The sequence below is a fragment of the Phascolarctos cinereus genome, unplaced genomic scaffold (genome assembly GCF_003287225.1).
Source record: "Phascolarctos cinereus isolate Bilbo 61053 unplaced genomic scaffold, phaCin_HiC Scaffold_726;HRSCAF=1367, whole genome shotgun sequence".
Classification (NCBI taxonomy): Eukaryota; Metazoa; Chordata; class Mammalia; order Diprotodontia; family Phascolarctidae; genus Phascolarctos; species Phascolarctos cinereus.
Window position 1 is genome coordinate 78,436,530 of NW_027556098.1, and position 18,173 is coordinate 78,454,702.

An 18,173-nucleotide genomic window follows, 5' to 3' on the forward strand; every position below is an offset into this window, starting at 1 on the left:
CAATAACACAACACCTCAAAAACACAATAAATCACAGATTTCTACTCTTGCTATATTTTGTATATTTTCCAGCTATGATTGCCAGTTTAACTTTGATTATTGATTATAGAAGCAGAGGGAAAAATCCAGAAGTCATGTTCTCAAAGAAAAGGGCAGCACTGGAAAAAAAATAAATCAATAATTACACATCTGAAAGACTTCATATCCTAGGCATCATGAATAACAATGTTTAATCATGTATAACATTCACATTTAAAATGCAATTAATTTGATGAGTGATTAAAAGGCAAGAAAGGACAAAGTGCTTCCCTTTTAAGTTCAGCAAACATCAAATTATGTCAAAGTTAAAAAGTTATTTTTGCTCCTTTCTTATTGTAAGAGACCTAGATTATTATATTGTTGTCTCAAATTATTAATTATTTCTTACTTTGTATTAGTGTTGGGGTTTTTTTAAGTAGATAAAGGATAATACACTTAGAAACCTTAATCACAAATTCCTGTGAGACACTGATTCAATAAGAGTATAGGTTATTTCTCTACTAAATATGTCAGCAAACTTTGTTTCTGGGCTTTTTTTTTTTTAATTGCTATGTCTCTAAAGAATGGCAATAACTGACGAGGGATAAATAGGGAAAGTAAATTGTAGCTTGTTGAAGTTGGTAACTGAATTGTAACAATGATCATTTCAGGGCTGCTGGTTGTAAACTGTGACTGAGGTCAGGCCATTCTCCCTGAGTTAAATGGACTTTCCTCCAGAAATGCATCCTCACTTCAGAATGGCACTTCGGAAACATGATAAGAAAACTGGAGGGGGGGGGGAACAGCAGGAAAAACAAATGGAAAGGATCTTTTAATACACTCTGAAAAGAAAGACTTTGGGTTCTATCACTGGTTCTCTAAAATCTGGTTAAGATTTGTTTACAATGGTCATTAATTAGAAGTCAGAAAATTATATTTTAACTTACTCTTTTAACAATGATTAAAACAGGAACCTATGTTTAATAGAATGTCACAACTTCTCATTGGTAAAAGGGCAGGTATTAAAGGTCTTCTACTTCGAGTGTAGCACTTATTGGAGTCTCCCAAAACAAAGTAAAACGAAAGACTTGTGTTAATTTTTTCCATTATTCTTATTGTCGGTTTTTGTCCTTTTCCTGCATATACTTTGCAGAGACACAAAGTTAAGAAGAGAAACAAACCGGGTCTTGTGGATTTCCAATGCGTAGTTTTGGCTGGAAAATGGAAAGTAAGTAATTTCTAGCAAGAAGCTTGGAAGAAATCTTAAGAGTGTTCTCAAGTGGGTCCCTTGTTCAGAAGAGACACACGTCTTTAGAGTATCTACTTTTGAGACAAGAGGAAGGACTAAGTCAATGTGCATTTTTGTGAGTGGTGATGGTTTTTTACTATATAATAAAACAAACCTATTTAAGCTGAAAAGGAGGAAAATCATTTAAGTTGAGACAGGACAATACAACGTACTAAATTTAAGGTGTTATTAATAATGGCACCATTGGTCTCTTAGAAACAAGAGAAATAAATTGGGGGTGAGGGTGTTTTAAAGTGGAAATGGAGTGGGGAGAAGCTTCACCAGGTGTCCCTCAGTCCCAGAAATGCCTCATACAACCTAACATCTGAGATATCTCGACTTCATAGTCACCCCTCCCCAAACCCCTCCCCATCCAGCAGAAACGGCTAAAAGAGAAGAAAACTAAAAATCTTCGGTGTGAGAGGGAGTGAGTGCCTTGCAACATGCCCCCGGGATTGGTGTTGCAGTTATCGTCACTTCATCCCTCTCAAGTTGTATATTAAATACTTCTGCCAAACCAGCCGAATGTCTATCACCCATTAGCATCTAAAAGAGTTATCCAGATGTTTATTACAGTGAAAATTCCAATTATGAATCCTTGTATTTTTAAATACTGACTGTATGCAATTCAAGTATAACCCTTTGTAAAAAGGCTTCTTCTTTGACACATTGAATGGAGAAAGATGAAAAAGGGGAAAACCCGACATGGATTACCCTTCCCCCAACCCCTCCTAAAACACCTCCCATCCCACCACTCAACCTCCCCCCTTTCCAGCTTAGTGTTTCCCTTTCTCTTTCCTCTGGGCCCTAAACTATGCCGCAGCTGCTGGAAAGTCTGTGGAAGCCCGGCAGGGGCAGAATAAATACGAGGGTTTCGCTATCTAGACTTTACAAATTTAAATCTTGGTTCAGATCTTGATATTGTAGGTGTCGGACACCTCGGCTTTTTTTTTTGGGAGGGGGGTGATGCTGTTAAAGATGTCCCCTAGCCCTAGAGGCTTACCTTTCTTCCTTTCCTGGGACCCTCATCTGTGCCATCAAGTCTTAGAACAGACGGGTCTTCTATTTTAGGCGATAACGATGAGACTGGAAAATAGCCCCCTATTGTTCAGAGCTTAATGAGTCTCTGCTACCCTCCGTGTCCCAAACTAACCTTCCAGGAGAACTCTGTTCAGTGTGGTCTCAGGTTGCTACAATAATATAATTTTGATGCGAGGTGGGGAGCAGAACTTGTGAAGTCGATGAGGGAGGAAAAAAGGAGGGAAATTTGTAGAGACACCTGAAGGAAATCCTACGGACCTAATCTTCGGCCTTTTCTTTTTCCTCCTCTTCACCTGGTTTTGAGCTCCCCGTTTTGTTAGTTACAAAACTTCGTTTTAACAATTTTCCTTCTCCCTACTCCAAATAAGTTAGGAAAACAACAACAAAAATCAGTAAGCAACGTGTGTTTCGTTTTGGGCGGTGAGGATATTACCACTGAAACCTGGAGTTCACGTTGTGTGGATTGTGTGTATGTTGAGACCGACCACAGATTTCAGCCCCTGCCCACTCCTTAGCTTCTCGGCTGGCCATTGTCATCATCAGCATTAACAGAAATAAACATTTTTTTTAATTGTGCACTCCACTGAGTGTCCGACACTGTACAAAATGCTGCATTCAGATACCTTGGCGGCTTTAAGATGCACTGTGTTTGTTATGAGTTCAGCTTTGTTGTGTCATTCCGGTCTCTTGGCCTTCTTCCTATGTATCTCTAGTCTCACGAATCCGCTGAGAGACCGTAGCATCAGAAATGGCTTTCCCAGATAAGGCGTATTAGAGTCATTAGAAGTAGTCTAGAGAGGATGGGGTTGGGGGTGGGAATAACCAGAGCTTCAGATAAGGCCTTCGAGAGTTTATTTTGTTTTGTTTTTAAGAAGAGAGAAGAAAAGAAAGAAAAAAGTTCTAAAGGATAGGGCAATGAACTTTCTATTTGGTGATGGTGGTTGAGGGCTGTCCTCGGGAAATCCATGTCGAGTTTTACTTCTCGCCAGTAGCCTAATGCTGCCCAGCCTCTGGCGAGAACCAATCAGGGGACGACTCCCAGCACGTGGAGGAGAGGGACTCCGGAGCAAAGCAATTGCTGCTCACTACACTTGTTACTGGTGTCCTGAGCACGAAGAGGGGCGAGTGTGGGAGCCGTCGGAGGGGGGATTAAAACAAGCAGCCTAGGGGGTGGGGCGGGGAAAGCAACAGGAAAAAAAAAACCAAACCCCAAAACCAAAAAAAAAAAAAAAGCCAGCCACTTCCCCTACACACACATATCCAGCCAGCCAGCCTTCTGAGAGAGGCAGCAACCTCCCAGCTCGTTACGCAAAGGGGAAAAGCCAAAAACCATGAGCAATCAGTACCAAGAGGAGAACTGCTCTGAGAGGCCTGAATGCAAAAGTAAATCTCCAACTTTGCTCTCCTCCTACTGCATAGACAGCATCCTGGGCAGGCGGAGTCCCTGTAAAATGAGATTGCTAGGAGCTGCTCAGAGCCTGCCTTCTCTGTCCAGCCGGACAGATCAGGATAAGGTCGCGCAAGGTAAGAAACAAATCTTTCAATCCTTCGAACTGCAAATCGCGACAGCCTAAATATCATTCCCGAAGTGAAATTATTGTGGTTTTTTATTTTGTTTTTGGGAAGGAGGAAGGGTTGGGGACAGAGGGAGAGGGACTGAGGAAGAAGAGGAAGATAGATAAGGAAGATAAGGCCTGTAAACTTTGCTGCCTGCACCCACCCTTTCAGGGACCTATATTAAAAAAAAAAAACCGGAAAAAAACCCCCAAAACTCTGACAGGAGATTTCTCTCTCCAGAGCGTAGACAGAGGAACATTTCTGGTTGTTAGTTGAATGTTGCTGCCTTATTAAAGTAATATATCGGTCGTGTTGGAGATTGGTTTTGGTGTGCTGCAGAGAAATGGCAGGTGCTCTCCGGGATCAAATCCTTTAGAGCAACGACTTGGGGAACCTCAAAGCAGCAAAATCTGGGGGTATCTGAAGAAAAACAAACTGGGGCGGGGGATGTCATTCCTCTACCTCAGGCTTCCTTTCCTCACGATCCATTTTTTTCCTTACATATTTCTTAGGGACCTTTTAACTGAAGCACTGCAGAAAATGTCTAACTGGGGTGTCCGAAATTTCATCTTATGGTATTTGAACCACACGAAAAATGCAGCTTTTCGAGGAGTCTCTCTTTCTGTCCTCTAGTCTTCCTCTCTCTCTCTCTCTCTCTCTCTCTCTCTCTCTCTCTCTCTCTCTCTCTCTCTCTCTCTCTCTCTCTCTCTCTCTCTCTCTCCTCTCTTTTTCCAGATGAGGTTCTGCGATTTTCATTCAAACGGTGATTTAAAATGCAGAACAACTATTTTGCAGCAAGTCCTCAAACCTGCTCTACTCAAGTTTGGAAGTGAGGTGAATCTCTAGAGGATAGGAAGAATTCCCCGCAGACTCGCCTTTGACATCTTAAAGCTGGCGGTCAAGCCAGTGCTCCCTTCCTTTGGGGAAAAGGAGACTGACTGGGGCGGGGATGGGGGAAGAAGAGAAAGAGTCGTTTATTTAAAATAAAACTGACTTTCTCCCTTTCTTTTTATAGCTTGTGGCAGCACTTGTGTCAGGCGCTTCCTCGAAGGGAAAGAGCCCTAAGCAGACTATTTGGCAGGCGCATTCCCTGTAACACTCTCCCCACCACACACACCCCATTCTTCCCACTTCTTTTTAAAGGCTTATTGGCTGTTGCGGAATTTTGCTTGTTTCAGTAAGAAAGATTTCGCCCCCCTCCCTCAGGTTGGCTGGGGACGGATCAGGGCTCCCAGAACCTCCAGAGTCTGTCTGCTCCTCCAGCGGCCTCCAGCTGGGGCATCTCCCCTCTCCCCAGCTCAGCGCCAGCCAAGGATTAGCTGCAGTGCCCCACAGCCTCATCCCCTAGCTGTAGAAAAGCGGGGAGCGATGTAATTAGCAAAGTTTTAAGGGATTTTTTTAAAGTTGTTTTGATGCTAGAATGTTTTCTTTTTCCCAAAAAACTTGGGGGGCTGAGAGAATGAATGCACAATGTTCTTTAATAAAGTGGGTGTGTATGTGCGAGGAAAGAGTGAAACTGGGAGTTGAAAGCTATGGGCACCGTGCCAACTGTCCCGTGGCATGTTTTCTAGTGCAACTGGATGAGTAGGGCCTGCCAGCTCCCTCGCCCTCTTCTTTGGATCCCCTACCAACCTACTGGAGGAGGGGGCAAAACCAGGAGACTGTGGTTAAGAATTGCACTAGCCGACTCACAGATCCCCAAACACGATCCCTTCTCTGGCCTTGGTGATTCCAGGGCTTCTTGTCTGATTCCTCTGGGAAAGAAAGTCTTAGTGGAACGGAGTATTCAAGTAGTGGGAGATCCGAGGATTGAGATAGAGGGGAAATGGAACAGACCAGTACCTCAGTTGCCTTTGGGTGACAACTGGTAGCTGTGCATGGGACACTGACATTGACCCACTGTGTACTTCTCTTTCTCTCCCCACCCCATCCTCTTCTTTCCCTGTATGTGTCCCGGCTGTTGGGGTGTCGGCCTTCTGTCGGTCTCTCTCCCTTCTCCTTCCTTGTCCACGCTATTTTTCTCTACCCCTTCCTCCTTCCTTCCTCAGCAGGCTCCCCGAAGGGTAGTAGTCCTCCGTTCGAAGCAGAACTTCACCTGCCCCCCAAGCTGAGGCGCCTCTACGGTCCGGGAGGGGGCCGCCTTTTGCAGGGAGCGGCGGCGGCTGCAGCGGCGGCGGCGGCGGCAGCAGCTGCTGCGGCAGCCGCGGCGGGCCCGCGCGGGGAACCCCAACAGCAGAGGTCTGGAGACAGGCCCGACGGGGCCGGAGCCGGAGCCGGGGTTGGGGCCACCTCCGCCTGGGACACGCTCAAAATCAGTCAAGCGCCACAGGTCAGCATCAGCCGCAGCAAGTCGTACAGGGAGAACGGGGCCCCCTTCGTGCCACCGCCGCCCGCCCTAGACGAGCTGGGGAGCAAGGGAGGCGCCCCGCACCCGGACGACAGGCTGAGCCAAGTAGCTTCGGCCGCCGCCGCCTCCTCCGGTCCCCCAGGTCCGGAGGACGACGAGGAGGAACTGCTGGAGGACGAGGAGGAGGACGATGAAGAAGAAGAGTTGCTGGAGGACGACGAGGAGGAGCTCCTGGAGGACGACGGCAGGGGCCTCCTGAAGGAGCCCAGGCGCTGCGCCGCCGCCACCGCTGCTGCAGCTGCGGCCGCAGCAGCCGCCGCCGCCGCCGCAGAGGGCGGGGAGCTGTCCCCCAAAGAGGAGCTGCTGCTGCACCCTGGCGAGGACGCCGAGGGCAAGGATGGCGAGGACAGTGTGTGCCTGTCCGCGGGCAGTGACTCCGAGGAGGGCCTGCTCAAGAGGAAGCAGCGGCGTTACCGCACTACCTTCACCAGTTATCAACTGGAGGAACTGGAGCGAGCTTTCCAAAAAACCCACTACCCCGACGTTTTCACCAGGTACTGCCATCTCTCCTAGAACTCCCCCCACCCCTTACACACACACACACACACACACACACACACACACACACACACACACACACAAATAGTCGGGCTTAGACGGCCATGAGTGAGAAGATGTCTGAGAGGTAGAGGTACAGATAGACAAGCAGGTAGGCAGGAATAGGAACCTGGACCTACCATTCTCGGCAATATTTACAGTAGTGGTCCTCCCGGGAAAAAGACTAGGCTTAAGATGGAGAGCACCGCAGCCCCTAGAAACCGAGCCCGTGCACTATTTGCAGATGTCTCCCGGCCTTAGCTCCAGGACCTACTTACTGTCCCTGAACTTACCCAAACTCTTGCCTCTTCTCCAGTACCCCTCCACCACCACACGCCCCTGTCCCCTCTCTATAGATTTTACTAACCTCCTTCCCTTCAGTCCCACTGTTATTTCAAAGGGATCAAAGTTTGGTGGGACTATTTTTGCCCTCCCATCACCAAGCCCAATTTCTTTCTCTTTTCTAAATTATTTTGGAAAACTAGCTTGCCTACCCAGACTAGAAAGCGCTCTTCTAACAGACTTGCAAACAAATAGATTCACAAGCGAGCACATACCCAAAGGACTGGTCGAACTTTCCCGTTCTAGACTCAGGCTATATTTGCTGCATACTTCTTTGGCCTAGAGCAGGTAGCGCTGGCTCTGGTGAGGTCTACAAATCATGATCTATTTTCGTCTGCCTTGCTGAACCCCCTTCATATTCACAGATAAGCCTGTGGGATATCAGTTACAGTATTCCCAGTGGACTTTAGAGCCCTAGCCCTACAGAAAAGTCCTTTAAAAAGATCAAAGTATTTTGATTTGAGGATTCCCAAAATATGTGTCCGAGTAAAATTCTGGAGCCATTCGAGGTTTTATATATTTATGCCTGCCTACAGTCTGAATTTGTGTTTAATTAATGTGCTTAACAAAAATTTTTGGATGTGTATGCATGACAAATCATGGGCATTGCATTCCCTTTATGAAGTTGATACGAAATTTTGAATGATGGAAAAATGTATCCAGTTGTGTGTTGAGGATTATGGATCGGAATATTTTGTTGCACTCTGTATCAGTCTTACATTATTATTTTTTTTTAATGTATATTCAAGAGGCAGGGAGAGAAAGTATGCACCGTGCTAATTCAGCTAATCTGGAAAAGTTGATCCCCGATTTGGGAGGTGTGCTGTAGCATCCTTCTTTACCTCAGCCCAAAGCTCAGTTGGTTTATAGCCTGCTTTTACTGGGGGAAAGCCAGGGTCAGGAGGAAATATTACCCAGTTGGAGAGAGAGAGAGAGAGAGAGAGAGAGAGAGAGAGAGAGAGAGAGAGAGAGAGAGAGAGAGAGAGAGAGAGAGAGAGAGAGAGAGAGAGAGAGAGAGAGAGAAGAAGCATACGCAAGGGTGTTGGAGCAGTGCAAACATATTTAGAGAACTACTTGACGAGCTTAAACCAGCTACTTCACAGACGACTTGAGCTTTTTAATTTGAATGTTAAAAGAGAAAAATGACTACTCCTTTAAAGCAGAGAACATACTGTGAATACTTTAGCGTCTAGCATGGCCTTCAAACGATAATTGATCTTGCATTCTAAAATTCTCTCCCAACAGGATGCAGAAAATAGCGGATTTCATAGTGAGAGGATGGCTAAACTTGGCCTTCCCGATCCTCCACCCATCCCCCTCTTTTAGCTTTTTTTTAAAGTTAAAGTTCAAAATCCAATAACCATTATTTCACTGTGACTATGCCATATACTGCAAATGGATACAAGTTAAAAGTGAAAAAGAGAAATGAGGCCGATTGAGTTGGAGTTAGTGTCCACCTTTTTTTTTTTACTTCCCTCAAGAGAAACAGATTGAGGGGAACATTGCCATCTCCCCCATAGTTACTCCTACCCCACCCTTCTCTATTAAAGAGATTCTTTTAATCTAGCTGTAAAAGACTTGATTTAGACAGCTGGATGGAGGGGAAGGGAAGCTCGGAACAGATTTAGCTTCCCCTATGCTGAAGGCTTTGAAAGAAACTTTCAGGTGAGGCCTAGTGACTAGCAAAGAGCAGCATCCCTTAGTCCTGGGTCCCAATGCTCAGCTAGCCCAACTTTTTCATATTATCAGAGGGAGATCCAATTATATTCTAAGCTCTCATATTTTCGGTAAACAGATTATGAGCAGTTTTACAACATCTTAATGGTTTCCTATTTGTCTTAATTGTTGCTGTAATAACTACAATGATGAGGTACAGTTTCATCTAAACTGACTTCTCTGTGATGTGCAGAGTTTATAGTGGGCATTTGAAACAGGAAATGCACAGTATTTTTTAATTGAAAAATTGCCCCCACTGAACCTTTAATAAGCTTAACATAACTCCAGAGGGTAACGGGGATCATGATGTAACAGAAGGGGGAGGAAGGGAGAGGGAAATAGTGAGAGTGCAAAATCCCAAAACCAGGGAGAGACACAAGGAGTAGAGATAGGGGGAGAGAGTGTGACAGAGACACAGACAACGGGTGTGGGGGGTGGGGTGAGAGGGAAGGCTTAAGATAGATGCCCAGCTGCATTTTCTCACTGATTCAGTGATCTAAGTATTAAATTGATTTTATTTTTTACTAGTATTGTGCTCTCTACCAACAAAATGTTAAGAAGGAACATGGTCTAAGAATTTCACATGATCACATGTCTGACTGACAAAGTAAAGAATACTTGTAAGAGGAGGAAAGCACCATCATGTTTTGCCTTATATAAACTTAGAAAGTGCATTAATGATCACATCTAGACTCATCTCTTTAAAGAAAAAAATCCTACACCTAGCAATGTGTGGTTATCATCTATTCTAAAAACTCATTTTAGCAGCAAAAGAGGTTGACTGTGAATTTATGTTTTTGATCTTAAGGTTTTTGCAAATAAACCAAGGCTTTATCTGCAAGGTGTGTTTGCTAACTAATCCCCAGGTATGGGAGCAGTGAAAGACTCTAGCTTAGTGGTACAGTGAGTCCAATGGGTGACTGCATCTCACTACACTGATCTCTGTATTCCCTTTCTCAGGGAAGAGTTGGCCATGAGACTGGATCTGACAGAAGCCCGAGTACAGGTGAGTTCCCTAGGGGCCATCCTCCAGGAATGGGATAAAACTGTATTTGTGGTTAGGATAAGGTATGAAAGAACAGCAAAGGGGGGAGAGAGAGAGAGAGAGAGAGAGAGAGAGAGAGAGAGAGAGAGAGAGAGAGAGAGAGAGGGAGAGAAAGACACAGAGAGAGAGAGAGACAGAGAGACAGAGAGACAGAGAGTAGGAGAAGAGGAAAGAGAAGAGAGGAGTGTTGTCTAGAGGTGCATTTTTCTCCTCCAATGTAGTCTGGACGTCTAGCCATATAGATTAGGACAAAATGTTGTGGGCCCTGTCAAGGGCAACAAAACTTGGTCTCTAAAGGTTGTGCTGAAATCAGGAGTCCAACTTAAAATAAAAACATCTATCCACTACATATGTGTATATATATGTGTGTGTATGTATATGTACACATATATAATACAATTTCTATATAAAATTGAAAGTCATATCATCCTAAAGGGGAAGAGAGAGAGAGAGAGAGAGAGAGAGAGAGAGAGAGAGAGAGAGAGAGAGAGAGAGAGAGAGAGAGAGAGAGAGAGAGAGAGAGAGAGAGAAGCTCAACGGATAGAGACGGGGTTTCAAACACCCCAGGCTGCTTGGCACTTCGGGAGCCTAGCCTTAGCCCCGATACCTAACAATCCGCTGGCGCAAACTTACTCTGATTGAAATAATCGGGCAGAACGCGGATTTGGTTGTTAGACGAATCCGCTCAGCTCCAAGCAGGTATTTGGCTGCGATTAAGTCTCCAATCGGGCTTCATAAAAGCCCACTTAGTGCTAGAACAAACAGGGCCATTTGAAGGCAAAATGCTGTTTGATTTCCCCTCCGCCTGCACAAGGAGCTGGCTAATGCTATTTGATTTCCCATTTTTTATAGCAATAAGCCCGCATTGATCTAATAGTGAGTGAGTGCAATGCTATTAAAGGTGTTTGCAGCCCCATACCAGAGTGCATTTCCTAACCCAAGCCTCATAACCAAAGAGACGATAAACATTGGGATGCCCTGATTGCCAACAGAAAACAGATGTCTCTGGGTCTGAAGCTGAGCAAATCACTTTACAGTTAAAATCAAGCGCTGATAAAGCATAATAAATTCCATATGGCTCATTTAATACACAACAGCTTCTTGCATTAGAGGGGTTAATGATGAGATCTGTCCCCTCCTTTCTGTTGACACATTTCTCCATTGTCAAACAGAGATGTGACAGCAAATCAGTATTTTCAGCTCAGGGGAACAAGTCGTGGGAAAGTTAAATAACTTTTAAAAAGAAAGAAAGGGTCCCCCCCGACCCCTCCTTTCTCCTTTCCCCCTATTCACTGGAGGAGATGTAATTAAGTGAATATGAATTATTAGAGTCCCTTAGTTTACCTCTGGGTGTACTCAGAGGTATTAATTCAATAATGGAGAATTGCAGTAGGGACATCTCGATAATTGAGGTTGAGCTAGGCAATAAAATCAGATTGGGAAAGATTTTTCACTTTCTTTAAGGACATTTTGTCTCTTCTGGACAACTTTGCTTCCTTTATTCCTTTGATTGCAACAAAGATATTACTGCTATTTTCCTTCAATTAGAAATCACATTCAAAACAGAAAATACCATGCATAAAAATTATCTCTTCCCTCCCCCCCATTCATAGATAAGACTGCATTACTTTGTCTATTTCCTCAAGCTTTTAAGATTTGTGGTTTAAAAAAAAAGATGAAAAACATGTAGAATTTTTCAGATCTTCCTCCTTCACAACACCATTTGAAAAGATCAATCAATTTTGATTGCTGATTTTTCTTATTGATTAATTACAAAGGCTGTTTAAAAGTCAAACTAAACTTAGAATCTGGGGTATTTACAACTTAAGCTCTCAACCTACATTTGACAATCCTGCATGGTTTTGTTTTTTTTTTTGGGTGGGGGAAGGAGAGAGAAACAGAACTCCTGCTTGTTATTTGATATTATTTCTTCATGCAATTTTGTATATACATATTGGAATTGGAATTCCTTAATTTTTTAGACATTTGTCAGGACACAGAAGCCACCAATGATGTTGTTCTATGATTTAACTCTTAAAGCTTTCAAGAGCCCCAGCAGATCTTGGGAATGTGGGTGTACTGAATAGATTACACAAAAAGTCATTTGATGCTATTGGGAATTATTTTTAGAACATTGATAGCTACAGCAAGTATTTCAGGTAAAGATCTCTAATTAGGCTGCTTTCTATTACTAAATAGAAAGGCATTTTATGTTGAGAACATCACAAAATCATACCATCTTTCCTGAATAAAATATATTTAATCTGTATCCTAAAGAAACTAGGAAATACGAATGCTCTAAAGATTTGGAAAAGTGTATACTACTATATTTTGAATACCCATTTACTATAGCTAATATATCTATAAGCTCAGTATATGGTGAACTGAATGTGTTTGTGTATGTAACACATGCATGAGAATTTACAATCATAGTTTGTTTTATAAGCAGCTCATTTCATATGCTATAGACAAGTTGATTAGCTTGCTTTCATTACATGGACATTGCTGAAGTTGAGAATTGTAGTGTTATATAAACCTGGAATAGTTGAAAATAGACACTGGTATGGAATATAATTGTTTCTGCCCATTGTGGACATTCCAAAAATTGCAAATTTATTTTCTTCTTAAACTGGAGAATGAACTAATCTATTCAGAAAAAAAAGTTAACCTGGTAGAATAGTGTTTGTTTACTGTGGTTTCCCTGCTTTCCTGATTTCATAGGGACCCATTTCCATGCCTTTTTTTTCCCTCTCTCCAGATATGGCATAGAACAGTCTTATATTTTTTAAGTCAAAGCACAATATGATTATGAAATCAAGACTAGAGGTAGAAGTGAGGTGGGAGGAAGAAAGAGATAATACCCAGTTCCAAAAGAGAATCTGACGCAGAGAACATATATCTGGCTTAAAGCACCCTTCCAAGCAGGCAGACGAAAGAGTCATTCACCAGAGGTTTATTTTGGGGTTGTAGGTCTGGTTCCAGAACCGACGGGCCAAGTGGAGAAAAAGGGAGAAAGCTGGAGCTCAGACTCACCCTCCAGGTTTGCCTTTTCCTGGTCCTCTCTCAGCAACCCACCCCCTCAGTCCATACCTGGATGCCAGCCCTTTCCCTCCTCATCACCCAGCTCTGGACTCAGCCTGGACTGCTGCTGCAGCTGCAGCTGCTGCTGCCTTTCCCAGTCTACCTCCTCCACCTGGTTCTGCAACTTTGCCACCAAGTGGGACTCCACTAGGCCTCAGCACTTTCCTGGGTGCAGCAGTATTTCGGCATCCAGCCTTCATCAGCCCTGCATTTGGAAGGTAATGTTATTCGGCTTGTGTTTTTAAACACACATTTAAAACATACAAGAAGAAAAAAAAACCTCTCCAGCATCCAAGGGCCTGATAAGAGGTAAGAGGGAATAGAATGATGAAAGAGAAAGGGGAAAGAATGAAAAAAAATACCAAAATAATTTCTAGAAGAGACTTTCTATTCCTTCAGGAAAACAGTCTTACTGAGGGTGATTAAAAATAGCTATGTTTTATGGGCAATAATTGTATTCTCATATAATAATCCTAAGGTATCAACATAGAATAATGCCAATAATGGGTGATGGAGGGGTGAGAGAGCAAAATCCATGTTGGTGATCCCTCCTCTAGATGGGAGGTCATCTAGTTCACCAGCATGGCAGACCAAGAAAGGAACAAGGACTTAGGTTCAAGAGAAGCTGATCTGAGGCTTTGTATGGCTAACACTGAGGTCTGACATTCTCAGTGTCCTAAAGCTGAATCCATCTTGTCACTCCAGTGACTGGCTATTAAAGCTGTATCCCTATATGTTACACCTGAATCAAACAGTGGTACAAGACAAGGAAATAAAAGAAATAATTCATCTTATATTATAGCTCCCTTTCTTTAAATGAACATCAAATGATGAAATAAAAGTCTGTAGTTAATCACACAGACAAAGAAACAAAGGAAGGATGTATTAAGTTGGAAAGTGCAGTGAAAATAAAACTGAATGTAGCTGCAATGATCTCTCTTTAAGAGAACAAAGAAATAATAGATTCATCCAACTGAGCAGCCACTTAGCAAAAAAAAAAAAAATCTCTCATGGAGGGGAAAAACCAAATTCCAAGTAAAATTAGTTTCTTCATACAAACCAATGAAATTAAACAGATTGTACATCAAATTGCAGTCAGTGACTCAATTTACCTAATGGAACAAGTGATGTTACAGTTCTGTCACGCCCCCTGCATGGAGGCATGATTTCACACTTTATCAGCTCTCCCGCAGCATTAATGCACTGCTTCTAGTATTTTCCTCCTGACAACAAATTGAAAAGTGAATTGTAAAAGCTTACTAACAACAGCCTGGATAATGGGCTGTAAGATTAAAATAGGTGGGAGGGGGACAGGGAATAAGGTAAAAGGGGTAAGTTGGAGAGGGAGGAGGAGAACTGGATTTCCTAATACAAAGCAGTATTTTCTGACTCTTTCCTAAGGGCAACTATTCAAGGGTGGAAAACTCAAAGCAAGGTGCCAACAGAACATGGAACAAACCTAGGGCAACATTCAGGAGCGAGGCCAGCCCAAGAACCAGGCATTCTTTGGGGAGTTGGGAAGAGAGTCCAGCTCTGCCTTTGGTTCCTCTCAGTACCAACCCTGGCTTCTACTTTCCATGCCAAGGCAAAGGAGAAGCAGGCGGTGACTGCTCTGTGGTGGCCAATGCCCAGGCTTAACAAGCTGAGGCTTAGTTATAAGGCCCCGATAGCTTTAGAAGGACCATAGTTCAGTTCCTAGCAGTGATGATGTCAATAATCACCTCCTTGGTTAATGGAAAGTCTGTACATCTTCATGTGCCAGTCAAGGGGGTCACTCCCTCTCTTCATGGCTATTGCTCTGGGGAGAAAAGTCAGGCAAACTAGAGGGAAGGGCATTTAAAAGATTGTGTCATTGAGCAGGGATGCTAGGTTTCGGGCTAGTAATTGGCATTCCACTGTGAGGAAATCAACAGGCATACCACCTCCTGCAGGGAATGGGCATCAGGGCTAAGGAGTCGATAGACACACCGGGCACCAGGGACTTCGGAGCCTTCCCAGGAGAAAGCCAACATAGACGTTCATTGGTGGGAAGGAGGAAAAAATAAAAAACAAAAACAAAAACAAAGCAAAACAGAACATAACCCCAAACCGGAATAGAGCTAAGGAGAGAGTTAAGCGTTATCACTGCGCTCTCTCTCTCTCTCTCACTCTCTCTCTCTCTCTCTCTCTCTCTCTCTCTCTCTCTCTCTCTCTCTCTCTCTCCCCCTCCCTCCCTCCTTTTCCTTCCTTCTTTTCTCTTTCCTCTCTTCTCCCTCCCAATCTTCTCTTCTTCTTTCCATCATTTCCTCTCTTTCTCCCGCCTTTCCTCGCTCCCTTTCTCCCCCCTCATTTCTTCTCTTTCTCTTTCCTTTTCTCCCCTGCTCTCTCCTTTATCCCTCTCCTAAATGCTGGATGATCATGAGAAAGCATTTGGCTTTGGAATCTATACCTCTGTTCAGCATAAATCATAGTATCAGCTCTACTCTTGACAGGGTACTCTCCTGAACAAGCCTGTCACTAACAACTTTGATAAAATTAGATTTTAAAAAAATCTTCTGAATGCCAAGTTGAGATTTTGCAACAGGTCTTCTGCCCCCTCAGCACCCGACCGAATTCCCCCACAATACAAAAAAAGTCACATTGTTCACACCTCAAGCTCTGAAAGCATTGAACACGTGTTAAAGGGAGTTCATTAAGAAAAGAAAAAATTAAAAAGAGGGAAAAAAGGATGTATGTATGTGTGTGGCAATACCTAAACTGCGTCGGTTGTTGACCCCAATGTTTACTTTCCTCGCAGGCTTTTTTCCACGATGGCTCCTCTGACTAGTGCTTCCACCGCTGCGGCCCTACTGAGACAGCCCACTCCTGCGGTGGATAGCGGGGTGCAGTCAAGTGCGCTCTCAGACCCCGCCACAGCTGCCGCAGACAGACGGGCTTCAAGCATAGCAGCTCTGAGGCTGAAAGCAAAAGAACACGCCGCTCAGCTGACACAGCTCAATATCCTCCCTGGGAACAGCACAGGGAAAGAGGTGTGTTAAAACCCGACCCAGCACCACCACCGATAATCAAATAAAAGATCACCTCAAATAGCACCAGTCAAGACCAAATGGAAAAAAGAGGACCAGCAAACTAAGACATTGGAGAGGTTCTCGAGTTAGGAACTTGGAGAAAGAAAGCATCCTTTGCTACAGTGCTCTCCTGAGTAAACCAACACTAACAGCTCCTGAATAGCAAATTCCTTGGCTGGTACCTTTTTTCTCCCCTTAAATGTCCAACCTGCTGATTTGTTCTTTCATCTCTCTTAAAATGACGTCACAATGTAAAATATATTTTGAGTCGCCTTCTTACCATGTTTTGTTTTTTCTCCCTGGATTCCACGTATAATATTTAATGTGTGTGCTTTTTAAAGGTTGGATTCTTCCCCTTCCTGTTCTTCCCTCCCCATCTTTTAAAAATCACACCTTGATCTACTGAGTTTTCTCAACCAAGGATGCTTCCGGGGCAGAAAGAGAGTTAATTTGATGCTGTATGATAACCAGTGCACTTATGAGGGAAGGGGTATCTTTTTCTTGTTCTATTCTTTATCATTACACCAACCAAGGTTTTTATATCAAACCAAAGGGAAATACACTGCTAGAATATGGACTGTTTAAGTTACTAAACTGTGATTATTGATTCTGTACATACCATTGTTATAAAAAAAAGAACAGAGCTTTGTATATTTGAAATGTTATAAAACAATTGCACTCAGTGTAGTGTTGTAAAAGTTTGTCCTTCTGTAGATTCTTACTGTGTTGTAGATATGATAGGGTTCCTAGACAAATATTTATGTACACAGACCCTTTATTTAACTTATTAACTGTAGAGGTTCCTGAAACCTTTAAAAAAAAAAAGGCAATGGTACAGTACTTTTGTGTAATGTTGTTCTTGTTCTCACTTTTCCTTGCTATCCAGTGGAGAAGTGCCACACTCAGAAAATAAAAAAATATATATATGTTTAACAAAAGAGAGTGTGAAAAATGCCTTCAGGAACACAGCACTAGGCGAATCACTTTATCGTAGAAGGTAACCAAAGAGTCACTCAGGTGGTGGTGCTAGAGTGGAGGCCTCTCTTCTTTTAACAGAAATTTTAATCTCTTGGGATGTGCCCTAGAAATAATATGTAATTTTTCCTCATGGCATTAGTTGGGCCCATGTATTGGTATTCGCTTATGCATTTTAAAGAAAACGGAGGGTTTTCGCTTGAAACAGAGGGAAGATGTCTTATTGAAGGTACCACTTGCTCTCTTAAGGCTGTACTTAGAAGTGTATACCCAAGAGATGACAGGTAAAAGGGCAGATTGAGAAACCGGGGAGCTCACTTCAGAGAAGGTGTTATGCTTGTGTGTGTATGTGTGTGCGTGCGCGCGCTAGTGAATGTGGATGACTCTAGAAAGAGAGGGAGGGAATTGGGATATACAGGACAGAGGCAGAGAGAGGAAAAAGATGAACGTGTCAGCTCTCTAATGGCATAATTGCGATGCTATCTGGGAAACACTGATCCAAGTAAAGGGGTGTGTGTGTGTGTGTGTGTGTGTGTGTGTGTGTTTGGGAGGGGGCGAAACCAAGGTTTCATAAAAACAGTAGATACTAATCAATTGGCAATCCACAATCCCGCGATGCACTTCTAAGCGAGCAATGGTGTGTGTGTGTGTGTGTTGTGTGTGTGTGTGTGTGTGTGTGTGTGTGTGTGTGTAGAAACGTGTTTGACTTACTATTGGTTACCAATCTATGGCAGCCCCTCTGACAGCGTGGTGCGCCTCTTTAATGATTAGAGGGCGATGGGAAAGGGAAGAAGAGCTTAATTAGTTTCAATTTGTAGTAATTAGCGCACCGGACCTTTGGGGGGGGAGGGGCAAGAAGGAGGTTGGCGTTCCGTGACTAACCTGAGTTGACATCTTCTTTGAGCTTTGGTTAAGTCTTGCCGGGTTACTCTGGTTCCCTGCTTTTATAAGCGCCTGCTTTAACGCGTAGTGGAAATCTGTACCCAACTCCGGCTGGGCAGAGTGTGACTCTAGGGCAAGCTGGGCAAATGACTTCTTTCTCTTTTCTAATCTATATCCTTGAACATTTCATCTGGAGAGGACTGATATGTAGATTTAGGAATGTAGGTTCAAAGTGGA

At 43.5% G+C, this 18,173-nt stretch overlaps 1 protein-coding gene across 1 annotated transcript; it reads left to right on the forward strand.

The window, feature by feature from the left end:
* The first annotated feature begins 3,381 nt into the window (after positions 1-3,381).
* Positions 3,382-16,693, forward strand: ARX (aristaless related homeobox). Its single transcript, XM_020989867.2, has 5 exons — positions 3,382-3,871; positions 5,953-6,805; positions 9,867-9,912; positions 12,922-13,250; positions 15,809-16,693. Exons 1-5 carry the CDS (start codon positions 3,679-3,681, stop codon positions 16,047-16,049), a joined length of 1,662 nt encoding a protein of 553 aa, XP_020845526.1. The 5' UTR covers positions 3,382-3,678; the 3' UTR covers positions 16,050-16,693.
* The last annotated feature ends 1,480 nt before the right edge of the window (positions 16,694-18,173 follow it).